At 42.6% G+C, this 17,730-nt stretch overlaps 1 protein-coding gene across 2 annotated transcripts in view; it reads right to left on the bottom strand.

Annotated features, from left to right (window-relative positions):
* CDK6 (cyclin dependent kinase 6) overlaps positions 1 to 15,041 on the bottom strand; it is a 146,097-nt gene extending 131,056 nt beyond the window's left edge. For both annotated transcript variants that reach the window (XM_054816213.1, XM_054816212.1), the window contains exons 1-2: positions 14,331 to 15,041; positions 11,826 to 12,316 (exon numbers count right to left, since the gene is read on the bottom strand). In XM_054816213.1, coding sequence (XP_054672188.1) covers positions 11,826 to 12,058 — 233 coding nt within the window. In that variant the 5' untranslated portion in view covers positions 12,059 to 12,316; positions 14,331 to 15,041. The remainder of the gene's footprint in view (positions 1 to 11,825; positions 12,317 to 14,330) is intronic.
* Between the last annotated feature and the right edge of the window lie 2,689 nt (positions 15,042 to 17,730).

The following is a 17,730-nucleotide window of genomic DNA, read 5'->3' as shown; positions in this document are numbered from 1 at the left end:
CAGATACGTTTAAACTGTCCTGCTATCCCTAGCACCCAGGAAGAGGCTATAGACCCAAAGCAGCAGCCAGGATTTCCAGTGACTGGACACAGGATCACACCAGCGAAAGGTGTATGACCCAAGTGACAAAACGTGCTGCTACAAATCTCTACTTAAGTACCCACCATGTTAAATCTAACATTTTTATTTTTATTACTTCCTGTTTCTTAATCTCTCTTTTCTAAAGCCTATTGTTACTACATCAAGTTTGGGAACCATCCCTTTCCCAAAAGTGGATTTGTCCACTTTATTATGAACAGTGGTTGAAATTGTCCTTTATTACAGTTCTAGTAAACTTAGTTGACTTTCCAGCTTCTTCCAGAATTACAGGCTCAATATCCTTTCACTGATCTAGAGGATGGCAGAAGATTTAAATTTGCTTTTTATGACTTAAGCTTTGTTTCTGCAGAATGGTCTTGTCCACTCTCAATTTTGGGTTACTGGAAACCAAGCTGCCTTTGAATGTATTTTCTTACAGACATCACAATATCCTATTGATTTGAGACATTCCGATATAGTTAAAATGTCTTCTATAAAAAACTCTCTCATCAGTGTTATTCACTTATCTGGGTTTTATCTATAGCCACAAATACCTTTCATTTTCAGTCAAACTGGTTACCTAACTCTTCTGTGCAACTTCTAACTATTCTTGCTGTTGTACTGCCATGGTCTTCAGTTCCAGTCTCATTTCTGTTTTCACTACTGCATAAAGATGTGTTTTTGCAATAAATGACACCTTTAAGAGATGTTTTAATCTGACCAAATAAAATTAAAAAGTAATAAAACCTTCTTGATTTCTTAAGAAGAGAGATAACATGAATAATAAGCAGCATAGAATTAAGTAATGCCAGGTAACTCTTTTTTCGTCAAATGATGTTACAAACGTAAAGGCAATGTGATGAACGGGATTCCGTGCAATGAAGAGATACAGGTGTTTAGTTCTGCAGAAGTACTAACTTGTCTGGGCCCTTCCAAGAATGCCAAATCTTTTAAGTTTAATGAGACATTTAATTCTGATTTTCAGACTATAGTAATTGATTCAAACCTGTCTGGATATGGGTATTATTCCTTTGATCACAACTTCTTGCTCAGCATTTTAAAAAAGCAGAGATGAACATTAAGGCAATAAATTGATTAGAGATGTCTGCCAGGAAACCACAAAGCTCAGTGGGTAGGCCTATCTCCATTAACAGTCTAGAAGGTTATCTAAGGATAAACAACACACTAATTAAAAGTGCAGATGCTGCTCAATCTCTAAGTTGTAAAGATCACAAATACAAACAAAGTATGCTGTTTGTTAGATAAAATCAGCAAAATGAGATTCACCTTATAACCTACTTCCTAGTAGAGAAAAATAATATAGGTCATTAACTTTCACTGTCCTGAAGAAACCTGGAAATCAATAATAAAGGTTCTAGTGCTGTGCTAGTGAGTAACAAGTTAGACATAAAGTTTCAATGCTGTTCAGCAATCAGAAGTCTCTAATTGCAGCTACAGAAGCATTTTCTCTTGAAGAAGGGAGATGTACAGAACACTGAAATGACCGTGGCTGTGATGCAACCTGGAGTTGTGGGTAAGCACAGCATTGTACAAATTGCTTAGGCGACAACATAGAGATAGACATCAAATATTTCAGAGGGCACATACTAAGGTAGAGAGGAATTATTTGTGGTGCTAAAAGCAAATGTAATTAGGAGGAGTGAAACAGGACAGCAGAAACTCTGAGTCCATATCAGTGAAAAACCTCCTAATGGAAGAACTATTTTTATACCCCACTTTGGTGAATGCAATAGTTGCAGCATCTAAAATCTGAATGGTAAAGTCTCAAATGTGCATGCTTGATGGGAGACCTCTGCAGTCTGCCTGTCCTAATGCATTTTTGTTCATCTTAACATTAGGAATTTATGATTTGAACAACCAGAGCTGTCTGAATTGGTGTAGCTCTACGGACTTTAACTCCACGAGCAGAAATTCAAGCCTTACATTTACAACTGTGTTCTTGGATTAGCTGGCAGACGTGGATGCAATCCTCCCATCAGTAGCAAGTGTTAGGTTGCTCACACAGATGAACGGTTAACTGGGCATATTGCTTTTCAGAACATAATACAATAATAACCAGAAGATCTTCCTTCAACTGTAGTCTTCTGGTTAAAATATTGTATGTATGATGATCCACTACTGCAAAGTCAGAGCACTTAAAGATCAGAACCATCTTTTTCTGGAGAATACCATCTGAATATAATTTAATGAAGGGCTGTCATTTATTACGAGACACATTGGTATTCTAGACAGCCATTAGAGTCTTCTAGGAAAATGATTTGATCACCAGTGAGGGCAACTGAAAAGCAAAAATCATACATAATACATAATACTGTAAATCTGAAGAATCTAATTTCATCTTTAATATGCAACATAAAACCTCATCACAATATAGTAATATGATGAGGAAAGGGGTAGTAAGTCAAAGCCAGGAGAATGACAGAATGTGGGAACTTACTAAGACTTACCAAAAGGGATATAATTTTAACACTGATACAATATATCTATGACAAACCCACCATATTTCTATTTATATACTGGATTTTATTATAACTTTATTCAAAATGCTATTGCTAGAGATGTTTAAGATTTTTGTAAATAAAAGACTTTCATATCCTATATATGTTTTTAATATCACAGGGTTTCTTTTAAATGTATGATTACGTATTTCTATACATTAAAGGTTTCCAATTTTTTTGTATAAACACTCACAAGGAGTCCAATTCTTTGTCATAATGAATGAAAGTTAAATGTGACATTCAGTGGCTTCACAGCCCTCCCTTTTTATGGGGAAGGAGCAGAGTGGGCAAAGTCCTCTAAGGTTGTTTCACTTTGGCGGTAGCTGTGTATCCAAACGAATCCTCCCCCCAAACATCTAAGCACAGTCAGTACATTCCCAATTCCTACTGCCAAGTTAAAATGAAAACGGCCTTAGTTCAGAAATGATTGAGGTGGTTTGCTCTAATCAAATTAAACCAGCCAAATGTTCTTTTCAAAGGTAACTGTCTACTCTGCAGCTGTATGCAAAATACCACATCAAATGTGAAAAAAAAAAAAAAAAGAAAAAAGTGATAGAATTCTATCCTTACAGTAGAGCCCTGGCTCCACAGATGAAGAGAAACAAAAGCACCAGTGCAGCTAGGAATTACATTCACAGAAAGCTCCTAGAAATATGCTAACTTAAGAAACAGTGAACAAAGTACTGAAATTTCCAGTTTATAATTAATTGATTTCAGGGAGAAGGGAATTCTCTGACATAGTTAAACAGCAACAGACACCTTCAGTTATTTATCATAGTGACCACACTTGAAATTGATATTAAAAGACTAGCCAAAGCTTCACATAAAAGAGAAAAATAAAAAAAATCAGACAGGCTTTTCCATTCTATTTCTCACTTCCTTTCTCTGTTTCTATCAAAATGTGTAACATTCTGCACTGACTAATGTTGCAAAAGTCCAAACTCGAGAGGTTTCATCTAAACTCACTATGATTCATCTGCACTAGAACTGAGTTTTCAATCATTAAATATGGGAAATTCCTGCAAAGATGAATTCATACGTAAGGGGTTTTTTTTTATTATTTTATTTTGCTAAGAAAAGATCATTCACCTGTTAATGATAATCCAGAATGATAACCAGTCAGTGTTAGTATGAACACTTTTAAAACAGTATGGAAATTTTTGCTAAATTTGTAAATTGTTTGCTAGGTATGTCATGAGGAATCTACCCCAGGGCAACTCTACCAATATCAGCAAATTGGCACGTTCCAGTACAGCCTGTATTTAGGTATCCGAAATCATCACCTGGTCCTGATGCTTCTTAGGCTAGAGACCCATCTTCTTCTAAAACCCTAAAAAGACATCTAAAGCATCATATGGAAGAGTTTCTTATTACTCATATAAACATTGTTTGTTTTGCCTAAAGAAAACACAAATGTGGTGTTAGAATTCTAAGGCCTGATTTTAAAAGGATTATTTAGCGGAATATTTCCTTGTGAACATTTTCTAAGGGTGGGACAAATTTTCAAAGGCTAAGGGTAAATAAATAAATAGGAAAATCAATACAATAATTTGGAGGCAATGAGGTATTTTGAAACAGTTCGGAAATCAACAATCATGTTTCCACTCTTTGATGACCATCTCATCAAAAGCTTCCCAAATGGACGTTTCCCAAATGGAAAATGTCAAAGTACACGATGGAAAAAAAACACTCTCTGAAAAATTCTAAAGTGGTTTGTTTATTAAATACAAACACTCTACAGTTCAAAGGTATAGCTTTTAAACAATCATGCATGTGTAATTTAAAATATTTTTCAGAATGTAAGAAGAATACATGAAGAACTGATATAGGAGGAGAAATTCCTTCTCTTTTGAATGAAAAAACACAACTTAGTTATATATGTGTATGGGCATACTTATCTTTTGATAATTTCTTAGGTCATTAAGAATGAACTTGTTCAGCAAAACTGGAAAACAACTAGATTTCACACAAAGAGTGAAAAGCAAATGCTCCATATACAGCTGCAAAGTTCTGGAATGAACAGCAACTTCTATTTTATTTCGGGTTATGAAACTTCATAAAATAATTTTAAAACTTCAGAACTAAATTAAGTCACTAACAATTACTACAAAGACAAATAACCACTCCAGATGCCAAATTCACGTTATTGCTATCTGAAGATAATTATATTATTTATTGTGCATGATTTATGTTACTTTTTTAAATAGAAAAATTCTCTAGAAATAAGGCTTCAGCTAATGCAATACATGAATAAGAAATCAGTATCTGTGATTCATATTGTTATGTATACCGTCCTTGAACTCTATTCAGAAAAGCATTTTAAAATTCAGTGCATACTTAATATCATAGCTATTTCTACTTGATAACGCACTTACATCCACGCTAAACTTCAAACAATGACCTAAAGCCCGCTGAGTGTACCTGGGGGACTCACTTAGTGCTTTGCTGAGTCACAGCCTCCAGCCTGCTCTCTCTCAAACACCCGGAAAGCGAGCACTTTCCTTCTCCCTGCTCTGTTCCACACATCAGCCGGCAGCAGACACCATGAAGCAAACTGGAAAGTCCCAATTAATCTACTCTTGCCCCTGTTTGCTGGGGTGGACCATCCACTCTCCTGTGCTTTTCAAGGCTTAGTTCTGAATCCTGGACCCCACTCCATTAATCCAGAGGATGCTGATGCTTTGCCTGGCAGTCACAGGCTGTCACCAGCAATGGCTGTGGTGAAATGAGTTGGTTTTCCATTCTGGGCAGGACCCATCAAGACTAGATCTCTCCATGAACAGCACAGACACAACCATCCACAGATTTAAAGAAGGAAGGGAGCACTGGACATAATCTAAAATGACTAACATTTACTCACACAAATACTGGAAACATGGTTTTTGTAAAAAGCTTAGATTCAGAATAAGATAAAATGCTTTTTGAAGAAAGCTTGTACTCACTCCAGAAAATTTCCTAAAGCTCAGAAGGCTATTCTATATTCAACCCTTCCTTCCTGACATGCTTATCTTGTCCTGTTTCTGGCAAACCATGTATTCAGACTAAATCATCACATCCATTACTAATAAACAATTAACAGGGACAGGAAGAATATCACTTATTTTCCCTGTACGTGCTTATTCTGTGTACTGTAGGGTTGCAAGCCGATGATGACAGGCCAGCATTCATGTGCAGTCACTTCACAATGTCCTCTGCTAACTCAACAAGCTTCTCAAACCCTACCTACTGCCAAACCCTGTTCAGTGTCAACCACATCATTCCCCTTTGCCCTCTTGCCATCAGAGAGGCCATGTTTCCAGGTAGGCAGTCCCTCCCTCCCCAAGACCTTTGCAGTGTTCCTCCTCGCCGTGGTCGGTCAGTGCAGGGACCATCTCCCTCCCCCTCCGACCATCACCGCTCTCCAGCCTGGAAATGCCTCTCTCCTGCCAAGGCACTTCCCGTCTTCACATCTGCCTTGAAGACCATCCTGTTTGTGTTAAACTAAAACTGACTCTGAAGCTCATTCAGTTTTTCCTTCCCATTACTCATCCACCTCTTCTACCTCAGCTGAGACTCATCTGCCACATTAATCCCTTTAACCTTGGCAAGTTGCAAGTTCAGTTTCTTCTGCTTCACTTCATCCCTGCATCTTATTTTACTCTTTCTGCATGCAAGACAATCCCTGTACCTATGTAGGGGTAACCATTTCTTTCTCTCCAGGGCCATGCCAGATGCCACATGAGTGGTGCTACACAAAAATAAATTGTATCACACAATACAGCACACTGCTGATCTGCAAGAATGATGTCACACCCTAGAAGCTTAACATTAGCTTGGCAGAAAAAGGAAGTAAGGAAGGAAGCAGAATTCACTGGAGACAAACAGCCCCTAAAATAGAAATGTTTCACTTGACGGGATGGAACATCTCAATGATTTCGAGAAGATCATCCTTTAAACATATTAACAGTAGAGTAATAAAGCCAGCAGCCAATATCAGCATCACCACAAACTGGAAAGAGAAACAAAATTAGCTACTGCGTTTTGAAATTCTCCCTCTGTATGTTCCCATATAATTTCAGTTTAACAAACGGAACAAAGCAAAACAACTACAAGTTGTAATTGCCTTGCAAAAGATTAGCTAGGTATTGAGCTGCTACAGATATGTTCTGACGGCTCAATCTATCAGGTTAGACAGAGAACTTTAAGACATTTATAAACAGACACCTTCTAAGTATAATCCCATTTTAAGCACCAAGCCACCATACACTTCTGGGACCTCTGAGCAGAGTCAAGTGCTGGTCTTTATGTCAGGGCACAGAGGGATGGGGGAGGCACATGTGCCCCAGCCTCTTCCCCCCACACGCAGGTTGCCTTGCCAAGGGAATCAGTTGATGGGCTCCATCAAGTACTCAAGTACAAACCAAGAGATAACAGCATGGACCACTGGACTGCAAGAACAGAAGAAAAGCAACATGACAGTATTGCTGTACCACAGAGGGCAGCGTGCAGTGTCATTTATGTTTCCAGGGACATAAAGTAACATAAAACCTTGAACATGGCATAACTGTGCAAACACTCATAATTGCTGCGTTTCCCCCATACTGATCCATATACCAAAAAGAGTGAGGTATAACAGAGTTACACTTCCAGCTCAGTGGATCATTCTGTTGAACCCAAGTCAATTAGCTGGGGCATCTGTTCTGCAAGTGAACAGGAAGGAGAGAACCAAGATTTTTAATTCCTTATTATATGGTAATGATGACCTTGAATGGCAAGATTTCTGACACTTATCTTTGAAATAATAACCCAGATTAGATTATATTCTAATAGATAATATTCAATATAATTTTGGTTATTTTAAAACTGAAGACTTACTAACCCATGAAAATACTAAAAAAGTTGTATTTATCAAAAAACTACGAGCCAGGAAGCAAGAATATACAGCTTTGCAGGTTTGCTCTATTTGCTTAAGGTTCAATACTGTTAAAACTGTTAAATATATATCTATGTTAGAAAACAAGCATGGCAAGAATTACAGTAGTCTGTCTTGTACATCACCTTCCCAGAGTGCAAATTCACAGTTTGATGGATGATTAACATGAGGGAAAATTATTCATCTGATTACCAGCAGGAGATAGATAAAATGAACACAATATATTGCTGAATTTAGCATTATAATCACAAGAAGAATTTTTACAGATATATTGCAGCAGGGAATACTCCCAGTTTTACACACAGGAATTTCCTGAATCTAATATGTCATTTATTCCTGGCAAAGTCTGTCCTTTGTCTACATATATTTCATTTTTCCCAAACAGAACAGCACTAAGCTACCTAAGTGCTGAACCAACTTTTGCCAGATTTAACTACTGCATATAGTAAAGCTTTAGTAAAGCACTACATCTTATTATCTGAAAGGTGAGCTAGAGGAGCACCTTAATCATCCTACAAGTTAAAAAGGACATTCCAAAGCCTAGAACATACCTCATTTTAGAGAAATTCACAATAAGATTTACTCTTGAAGATTCCATTTTTTACTTTGTTTTGTGAAGATAAATAGAATAGAGTAAGGTGTCCTGATGGAGAGGAATTCTATACAAGGGCAAAAGTGAACAGTAGAGGATTGTAAGCCATAGCAATCATCCTTTTAACTGTATTTTTCCTATGCCTTTCTGAATACTATTTTTGACAGTCTTACAAAATTTTAGACTAGTTCTCCAGGCCTTATTTCCATTATAGTCAATAGTCCAGAGACTTCCACTACCATCACTTTTCTGATGAAGATTAGACTTCCTTTCACCTCTTATCTTGCACCTCATTTAGCTTTATTCTGCAGTGAAGTCTTATCTAACTTCATTATCTATCATTGTAAAAGCAACTGTGCTGCGAAGAATGCATCTCTTCATTGTACGAACATGGAAATGATAGACTTGGAGAGAACGAACGTGAAACAAAGCTCTCATAATTAGCAAGCAGCAGCATGGAAAAAGATGGTAAATTTTTTTTTTTTAGAATTATTCTATGCTATTTAGATATTTTTACTTTATGGAGAAAATTCTCTTCCATCTCCAATGCCAAGCACTGGAAACCAGTTTTGGCTCTAAGCGTTCCTCAGGATTTTAGAGGAAGGGAATCTATGACCGCTATGACAAACCTGGGCTGCAACAGCAATGCTGGTCCTGCATCCTGGCTCTGTGACCAACAAAGCCATGGAGCTCTACCTCTGCCTACCAAGTACTGGGTCTTTTCCTTACCAAACCGTTCTTCACGTTCAGTACCGCTTCATGGAGACAGAGAAGCCCTGAACTGCTGAGCTCCTTACTGTACCCTCTGGAGATGCCCAGACCTACCATTTGAGTTCAGCATGACATTCAGCACAAGTTCATCTGGCCTGTGATTTCTGCCGTTGCCGTCAGCTGGTTCCAGAGAGCTGCAGCCAAGCACAGGGCGTATGTGGCTCATCTGTTTGAAGTCTGTCTAAATTTTGACTCACAGAATGTCAGTTTGCATTGAGCGACTCAGGGATCACACATGCCATTACTCAGAGGTAACAGATTCAACATTATATTTGCAGTTCTCACTTATTTCTCTCAGGCTAGTTGCCTGTAATATTCAGAAAAAAGCTAGATGTCCCCTCAAAATTAAAAAAAAAAATTGATTTCAAATATTTGTGTTGTTATCCTAGTGCTCTGAAAATGATGTACATTTTAATCCAGTATATAGAAAATGCATTTGACATTATTTTTATTTAGTAGCCTGGCCATGATTCCAGTTTCCCGAATGCATGTCCAAACAAAGAACATTTTTGTGAGCATAATATGTTCAATAATTAAGTACAGCTAGGTCAGCTGCTTAAAATTGCAGATCTTCTTTTACAGTATTTCCTTTTCTGAGTATATTTACATAATACAAAAATAGATCTTTAATTTCAATAAATTACAAACGCTTCTACCGTATTTTGTAACGGAACTGGGGCATTTAAATATTTTCAAATAATCTTTCATTATAAGGGTATGATTTCAGTCACTCCAAAATGCTACTTATAGCTTCATCTGCTCTACAGATTAAAAACATTCACAACAGAGATGAGTTTTTAAATAGCATTCCTGACATTTTAGAAGAGATAATGTTTGAAATTGTTTCTTATATTCCCCTGCCTGTTTGTGGAAATATGTGTGCAGCCAAGGTCCCAAGCATCCTGATGCATCACAGCACCCCTTGCGCCTGAAATGCTGCTTATGGCAAAGGACACAGGCTTCACAAGGTCACTATGAGGACCTGGAACACACTTTCAGAGATTTTTATATTGAAACTACATTCTCATAATGCTAGTTGAAATATTTGCTGCTTGCAGAGAATGAATTTTCATTCAAACTTGTAAAAATATTTTAAGCTGCAATGTATTTATGCAACGCTATGTCGAGATTGCACTGCACTTAAACCCAAGCAAAACAAGCCTGCAGCTGCACAGTCAGTTCATCAAACAGCTCTTTGGAAAACAAGAATTTTATTTTCATGATTTTGCTGAATTCAGGATTAGAAAGCTCTTAAAAAATACTTTACTTCATCTGGAAAGATGTCAATGACAGAAAAATTCTTAAGTATTGTTATGTTGGATTATTCCCAAACAAGGTTTACAATTTTCAAATATGTAAATGTCTAAACCTGAAACACTAAATCCTTACTTACTCTCATAAATTATTGGGCTGGATTTCAGAGATTTTGAGAACTCTCAATTACCTCTCTACTGCCAAGGAAGAACTTTGTGTGTGCTCCTCTGTAAACCAACCCACTTGATTCGGTGATCAAATACGACATGTTGTTCACACAAAGATGCCCCCACTTTTGAAATTTATTGACTAAGCCTCTGGCATTACCAGGTGCCAGCAAAAATAATGGTTATTAACCAAATTGTGGAGTTGCTTGATTAGCAATGGAAAAGTGTGAGCTGCAGCCTGCATCCCATTGCTCACTGCAGTGAGACCGATGACATGCATTCCATTATCAGTATTTCAGAATACACATGCTTTGCCTATTCATTTTAGACAGAAATGAGACTGTTGTACTACCCTGCCTTGAGATGTACAAAAATGAATATATCTCTAGCTATTCACTTTTGTATTTTAAATATTATTCTCTGTCTCATCTTTCCTCTTGCACCTACCATAAACCCTCTCATCTCAGACCCTAAACCAGGAGCTATAAGCGGGAGGATCACAGCTACAAGCCATTCTGAAGGTCACCTCTAACTTCAGAGTATCTATTTCTCTAGGACTGAAAGAGTCTTGGTCTTAGCGAAGTATAAAATATTTTCCTTTTGCTATGCAATATGTGTGTAGAATAACACAAATAACAGGAAATATTCTTGTTAATACAGCACCATTGGCAAGATGCTGACCAGTTTCAAATCACTGCATACCTGGCTATCTGCAAAGTGAAGCTTACTTCATAATATTAATAAAAGACACTCACAGGCTGCTGGAGGTTTCCAGATATAGAAAAATGTAAGAGGTTATGGTAGGGCCAGCCTTATCATTGAATCTGTTCAAGAACACAGGTCATTTATCCAGGGTTTATGCTACCGACACGACAGGAAGGACATCCTGGGGCCATTGCCACCATTTTGCAAGCAAGGCCTGACATCTGCACTGTTGCAGTCTTGGTAGCACAGTCATCAGCACGCGGTGAAATGAGTACCAGCCAAACAGTATTCAACCATGAGGCCACCTGCAAAGCTTGAAGTCTTAAGCTGTTCTCTTTAACACAATAATCTACAACTCTCTACAAAAGCATCTAAAAAGGTGGAACGCACATTCCATTACTGCTCTCATAATCTTTGCCATTTTGATAATGAATAGAGCTGCTAAAAATCAGCTGCAGCTGGCAGAACTAATACTTGAGACAAAACCAGGGAGACATTGGGGTTTTTTCATTCTCTCTTATGCCTGAGGAAATAGTGTATATATGGCTCCTTGCCCATCCACTCAAACACTTAAGTCACACACCTATGCCTCTGGAGATGGGTGTTTGTGTGTGGGAGGCAATGCACAGGGATGAGGTGAGGTCTGGCAGGCAGTACCACGGCCTGCTGAAACCTCAAACCACACCTCATGTACACAGTTTAGTGCCCGCTTCATCCACAAACCCAAACTGGTGTCCAGTCCATTTATGTACCCAAACTCTTGCTTGCCTAGCGCATGTGCTAAAACCAGGACCCCGCTGACCAGGACGCCTGCCCCACTTCCTCACCTGACCACGTTGGGGTGCTCGAACGTCTCCAGGTGCCTCAAAACTGCCACCTCTCGGATGGTGGACAGCGGCATCCCCTCCTCGCTGGTCTGCACCCGTACCCGCTTCAGCGCAACAAAGCGACCTCCGTTCTTCAAGTCTCGGGCTTTGAACACCTTCCCGTAGGCTCCTTCCCCAATCTCAGCCACACATTCATACTGCTGGTCAGCCACGTTTGTGCTGTCCTTATCCATGCTGGCACTGCTCCTCTTCCTCCCGTGCTCCAAGTGCCTCGGAGAGGCTCTCGGTCTCGCTCGCTTTCTGAAAATTAGTACTTCACTCGCGTTGCAGGTACACCACGCACTTGGTACCTCTACCAGAGGGGCAGTAGGAAGCTTTTGCCCTCCTGTTCCCGTTCCTCTTCTGTACGGGCCCCAATGTGCCTCCTCTTTCGGCCACCAGGATTTATCATACAGTCTTTGGGACCATTGTCTGTGTAAAGCCAATTAGATCTGGAGGACAAACCAAGCAAGAAAACTGAGTTTAGTTTACTTCATTACTTTGCAACATTCAAAGCCAGAAAAAATTAAGCTAATCTAGTAGATAGGTACATGGAAAGCAAAAACGTGGTGCAAAGAAATACGTGAACCACCAGGGTAACATTCGTGCATAGATGGTACAACACAACGTAGTTATCATGGTCTGCACAGAAGGCTACAACACACAGCTACAGAGCAACCGCATGCTGTGGGATTTTACTGAGCAATGGGCTGAATACGACGACCCTGTGAGACATGGCTGATGGGGCTGGCAGAGCTAACTATGCATGTGTGAGAGGAAGTTGTGTCCAGGAACCTATGTCAGGATTGCAGGACTCAAAGGTTTCTTCAGCGCACATGGCTGGGTCTTGGGAACACATCCCATGCTATATTACTGTTACTTATTTGTAAATAATAGCACTTGGAGGTTTCAGCCTTGATCTGTTCTCCCCTGTGCTGAGCCCTGCATGAACACATCGCAAGAGACAAGTTCCTGCCTCAAAGTGCCTGTGGGGAGGAGAAATATGCACATATTTAAATGATGATAATAACATGTTACCAAGCATGGTGTGCTAGAGGTAGACTCAGAAATGTGCACTTTAGCAAACTCATGAACACGCAAGGGTTTTGGCCGCAGATACTGCTGGATGTGCGACTGGCAGTTCCTTGCACAACAGTGTGATGAAAGATGGTCTTCAGGAAGAGCACGCTCTGCTGTGTAGTACATGAGGCTGGAGAGCACAAGCGCTTCCTTCTGCATCCAGTTTCATCCACACTTTCTGCAGGACTGTGGGCAAATCCTCTCCCCTCACAAAGCTCCGTATCTATCCTCCTCCTTCTCCCTGCCCCTTTTTAATAAGATATTGTGATCTCCAGGGCTGTAACCCACTTCTACACTGTATTTTTACTGTGCTAGGATTAAAGTGCCCCAGACAGCTCAGCTGGGGACCTCCTAACTTGAATCCACACGTAAAGCCAGAGGTATTTTTTACATCTATGTTAATCTTACACCTTAGTTGCAGATGAAAAGAAGAGCAATCTGAAGGAAACCAGTGCCCTGTGCTCATCACTCTTCCCCGGTTGCAGCCAGAGGGACCACCTTGCCCCACCGACTTCAGCTGCCACCGCACCGCCCCGGCCGGCCGGCAACACCGCGCCCCCCGCACCTCCGCGCCCGCAGCATCACCGGCAGCACCGAGCGCGGACCGCCCCGGAGGGACACCTGCCCCGGAGCCCCCCGGCGGGGCCGCCCGCACCCCGCACCCCGCATCCCGCACCGTGCCGCTGCGGAGGGCGCCCCCGGGCGGCGGGCAGCGGCGACGCGCGTGTCCGTGGCCGCGGGGGCGGCGGGCCTGCCTCGGCGTGGCCGCTGCGCCGGGTGGAAAGTTACCGCTCGCCCTACCCAGGCACGGCGGGATACCGGGGGTGCCCCTCGACCCCCACCTCCCCCGCCACGGCACCGAACTCCCCTCCGCGGGCGCCCCACACGCGGCGGGGGGTGGCGGCGGGGGACACGCGGGGAACAGCGTCCCCCCGCCTCCTCTCAGGGGACGGAGGTGGGGGGGGCGCTCGGCTGCTCGGTAGGACGCTGAGTGGACCCCCCCCCCGGCGGCTCCCCAGGAGGGCAGCCCCCTCCCCCCGCGACCCCTTCCGCGGCCACCGACACGGGGGGCGCCCCCACGCCGACCCCGAAGGGGGTGCGGCGGCACCTCGGGGCGAGCTGCGCCCGGCCGCGGCCGCCGAAGGGACGCGTCCGCGGTGCCGTTCGCGAGGGGGTACGCGGCGTGGGCTCCCCGGGCCGGGCGGGGGGCGGCGTGTGGGCCACGCCGCTGGGCCGGGTGCGCGGAGCACATGGGCGCCCCGCGTTACCTGGTGTGCGCCACGGCCGCCTCCACTGCCACCAGATCCCCAAATAATCCTCAGCCCCGGGGGGGGGGGGGGGGGGGGGGGTTGGGGAGGGAGGGGGTGAGTCCTCCCTAAAACAAACCTCCCATTGAGCGAGGCGGGGTGGAGAGCCGGCCCGGGGTCTGCCCCTTCACATGGCGATGTCTCCGGCAGGTCCCGGCAGCGGCCGCCCGGGCCACACAGGTAGCTGCTCCGCGGCTCGGCCGCCCTCGGCTCGCATCCTCCTGCCGCCGCCGCCGCCGGGCTGCACCTTGGCGCAGAAGGCAGCTCGCACTCGTCCCCCAGCCCGCTCCTCCCGCCCCCACTCTGCCCGGGGAAAATGAAAACGCGAAATAAAAATCGCGGCCGGCGGCCCCCGGGGAGCTGCAGCGCCGCGACCGCAGCCCCGCTGACCGCAGCGTGCCGGTGCGGGGCTCGGGCACCGGCCCTCGGCGCTGCCGCTGCTCCGCCGCTGCCCCCGGCGCTGCGCTGCCTCTCCTCGCTCGCTCCCTCGGCCTCTGTTCAGCCTGGGAGCAGCAGCAGCTTGCTGCCTTTTTTTTTTTCCCCTCTCCTCAACTTTTTTTTTTTTCCCTTGCTTTCCCACGCTGGCTGAATGTGACTTGACCCCGTTTCAAAAAAGTTTGACATAGTGCTTCAACATTTCCGCATTCCTCCCCGACTACAAAGGCTGCAGCCGCCTCCTTCTGCTTTCTGTCTCTGCTCTCTGTCTTCACACTCAATGAAATCCTTCATGTGCCTCTGCCAAAGGCAGCCGCATACCGCAAGGGTCGCCGCGAGCGCCGCGGCCAGGCATGGCCTGGGGCGATGCGCCCCGGGGGGTCCCGGCAGGGCCCGGCCCCGGCCCCGGCCCCGCCGCCGTGCTCGGCGCTGCACGGACGCGGGCTCAGCCGGCTGCGGCAGCACTGAGAAGCCTGACTCATTCCTAGGGCTTGGTGTGCAAGGCGCTGGGAAATAACCCTTTTGGGGTTTGGGGTTTTGGGTTTTTTTATCCTTCCTGGGAAATAACCATACTTTTTTTCTCCAGAAAAACGCGGATTCTTCTGTGCTTTTTCGTTACTTTCCATTCACAGCGAGCGCAGAGCTCCGGCAGGAAGTAAGCGCCCATGAATGCTTTCGGGAAGCATCAAGAAACTTCGTTGCTGAAGAACCTTCCCCCCCGCCGCCAGCAAAGTCTTTGCCCCGACAGGCTTGCAGCTGGAGATGCAGGGGGCGAGGAGGGCAGCGTGTGCGGAGGAGCTGGGCAGCTCTCAGTCAGCCCGTTCTCTGATGCGGAGAACATTTTGTATGGAGCCGATTCCTACAAATATTGAAATTCATTGCAGAAAAAAATCATAAAACAGATGCCGATCTACTCTGTCTCCATGGGGGAAACACACTTCCGGAGTGCCTAATTGCCAGTTCTCCCAGCTGGTACCCTCCAGTACATGTTTTTCTGGACCTCAGGGATGATTATGGCTCCAGAACAAGCTCTTATAGTGGTTTAATGGGGATAGGGTAGACCCAGATCCTCTCTTACAATGGGAAGCATAATTTAACTAAGTGGGTTTATAACTCAAAAAGTGTGTGTCGAGGACTTGGCATCATACGTCAATTTAGAATAACAACAACAACAAAAAAGATACCGTACACACTAAAAGAATTCCTGTCACAAAGAACCATATAATATAATTACTCTATCTGGACTCACAGTGCTACCAAGTACATGTGAAAATCTATAGCTTAAATAAAATGTTTTCCTTGCTTCAAAACTGACCCCAGCAATTCCACATGCCCTTCCTATTTTTGAGAGGTTTAGAAGGAGCACCTGGGGGGGGGGCGGAGAGGAGAAGCTGGCTGAGAGCAGAAGGGAGACCTGATTTTCCCAGGAGAAAAGAGGGAGCTGGTACGGCTCATGCCTTCAAGGAAAAGGCCAGTGGCATGTGTTGCAGGAGATCATGCATACTTTGCAAGAACTTAATTTATGCTCATGATATATTTTAGTTTAAATCACAGAAATTCCTCAACAACTTCTGAAGCCCATGATTTATCAGAAAAAGATGCTGAAGTTAATGGCAAACCCCATAACCTTTAAATGTGAAAGTGTCAAATTTCCAAATACACAGATCAAATCTTCTTTTTAAAAAGATTGGAAAAATCACATCACATTACAAGGTTCATATGTACACACACTACCTCCGTTTCTCTGTTTGCAACATTTATGGTTTTCTTAAATGTATCTTTCTTTTGTTCGTTCTTCTTTTCTTTCTTTCCTCTCTTTCTCTTTCTTTTCTTTCTTTTATAACCTAATATTTAGGCAGCTGTAACAAGCTTGGTACAGAAAACCCTCCTCAGGTTCCAGTGGCGTTAGCTGTCTCACTTGACATGCAAAAGGCTTCACTTTTGGGGAAGGAGAAGTGACGCCTTGGTTGCTGTCTCCCCCTGAAGATCTCTGGATCTTTACACTCCAGTTGGGCTCTGTTCCCGAGAAGGCGCTGAGGGGCATGGGGTCCTTTGGCCAGGTAAATGTGCAGCTTCACGTTCAGGGTGAACGTGGCAGGGAGATTGCTGCAGCGCCCTGAGATTTACCTCTGTGCTCAAATGTGCTGATTTATCATTCCCCTAATAAACAGTGTTCAACACAAACTCACCCTTTCACCCTATATTCTCCCAATATTTTGAGGGGATTATATGTAATGTTTCTGTCCTGTTTCATCTGCCTTTCTGTGTGGTGATGTCAGTAGAGATTGCCATGGGAGATTATAATACTCATGCTATCAAACTGAATGAATTTAAACCAGAAAAGTGCCACATAGTTAATGTGGCTTTATATGATCCTCAGATTTTTTTCAGGGACTTTTTCAAAAAAATGCTGTGACCATTTTTTTTTCTTTCTCTCTACCTGAAGATCAGGTAATCAAACTACTTTGTCTCCCAAAGTACAGACTTCAAAGCAGCCATACAAACCTCTCAAATGACCTAAACCAATTTTCTCAATTTTCTTTAGATAAAAGTTAAGTGGTTGCAGGAAGACATTTCCAAACATGATTAAATATAAATATCAGCTAAAATGGATGATATTACAAATAATTTGTTGTAGAGGCTGAAATTAGTTACCCAAATTGTCGGAATTCTTTGACAATACAAAATCTACTACATTTGTTTTAAAGTTCAAAGTCAAGAAGATGTTTCAAATAATATACATTGTAGAATAGCAATAAATAATCAGAAATACACATTAAATAGTTTTCTTCTTTTCATAACAACTTTTAAAAATGTTTAATATTTTGTTTTCATGAAAACAACATTCTACTTTTAACATTTCTGATTTAGAATAGGTAAGTATACATTTATTTTTTTATCAACAGTGGAGGTTTCCCTGTAGACTAATTAATAAATCAATAAATCCCTTATTTCTTTTATAATTGAAAACAACTTAATTATTAGAAATTTACAGCTATTTTGAGAAATAAATGTTTTAAGAAGCTTATTAAATATTGTTATGA

Source organism: Grus americana, chromosome 2, assembly GCF_028858705.1.
Source record: "Grus americana isolate bGruAme1 chromosome 2, bGruAme1.mat, whole genome shotgun sequence".
Classification (NCBI taxonomy): Eukaryota; Metazoa; Chordata; class Aves; order Gruiformes; family Gruidae; genus Grus; species Grus americana.
This window is presented reverse-complemented; position numbering and strand designations above follow the sequence as displayed.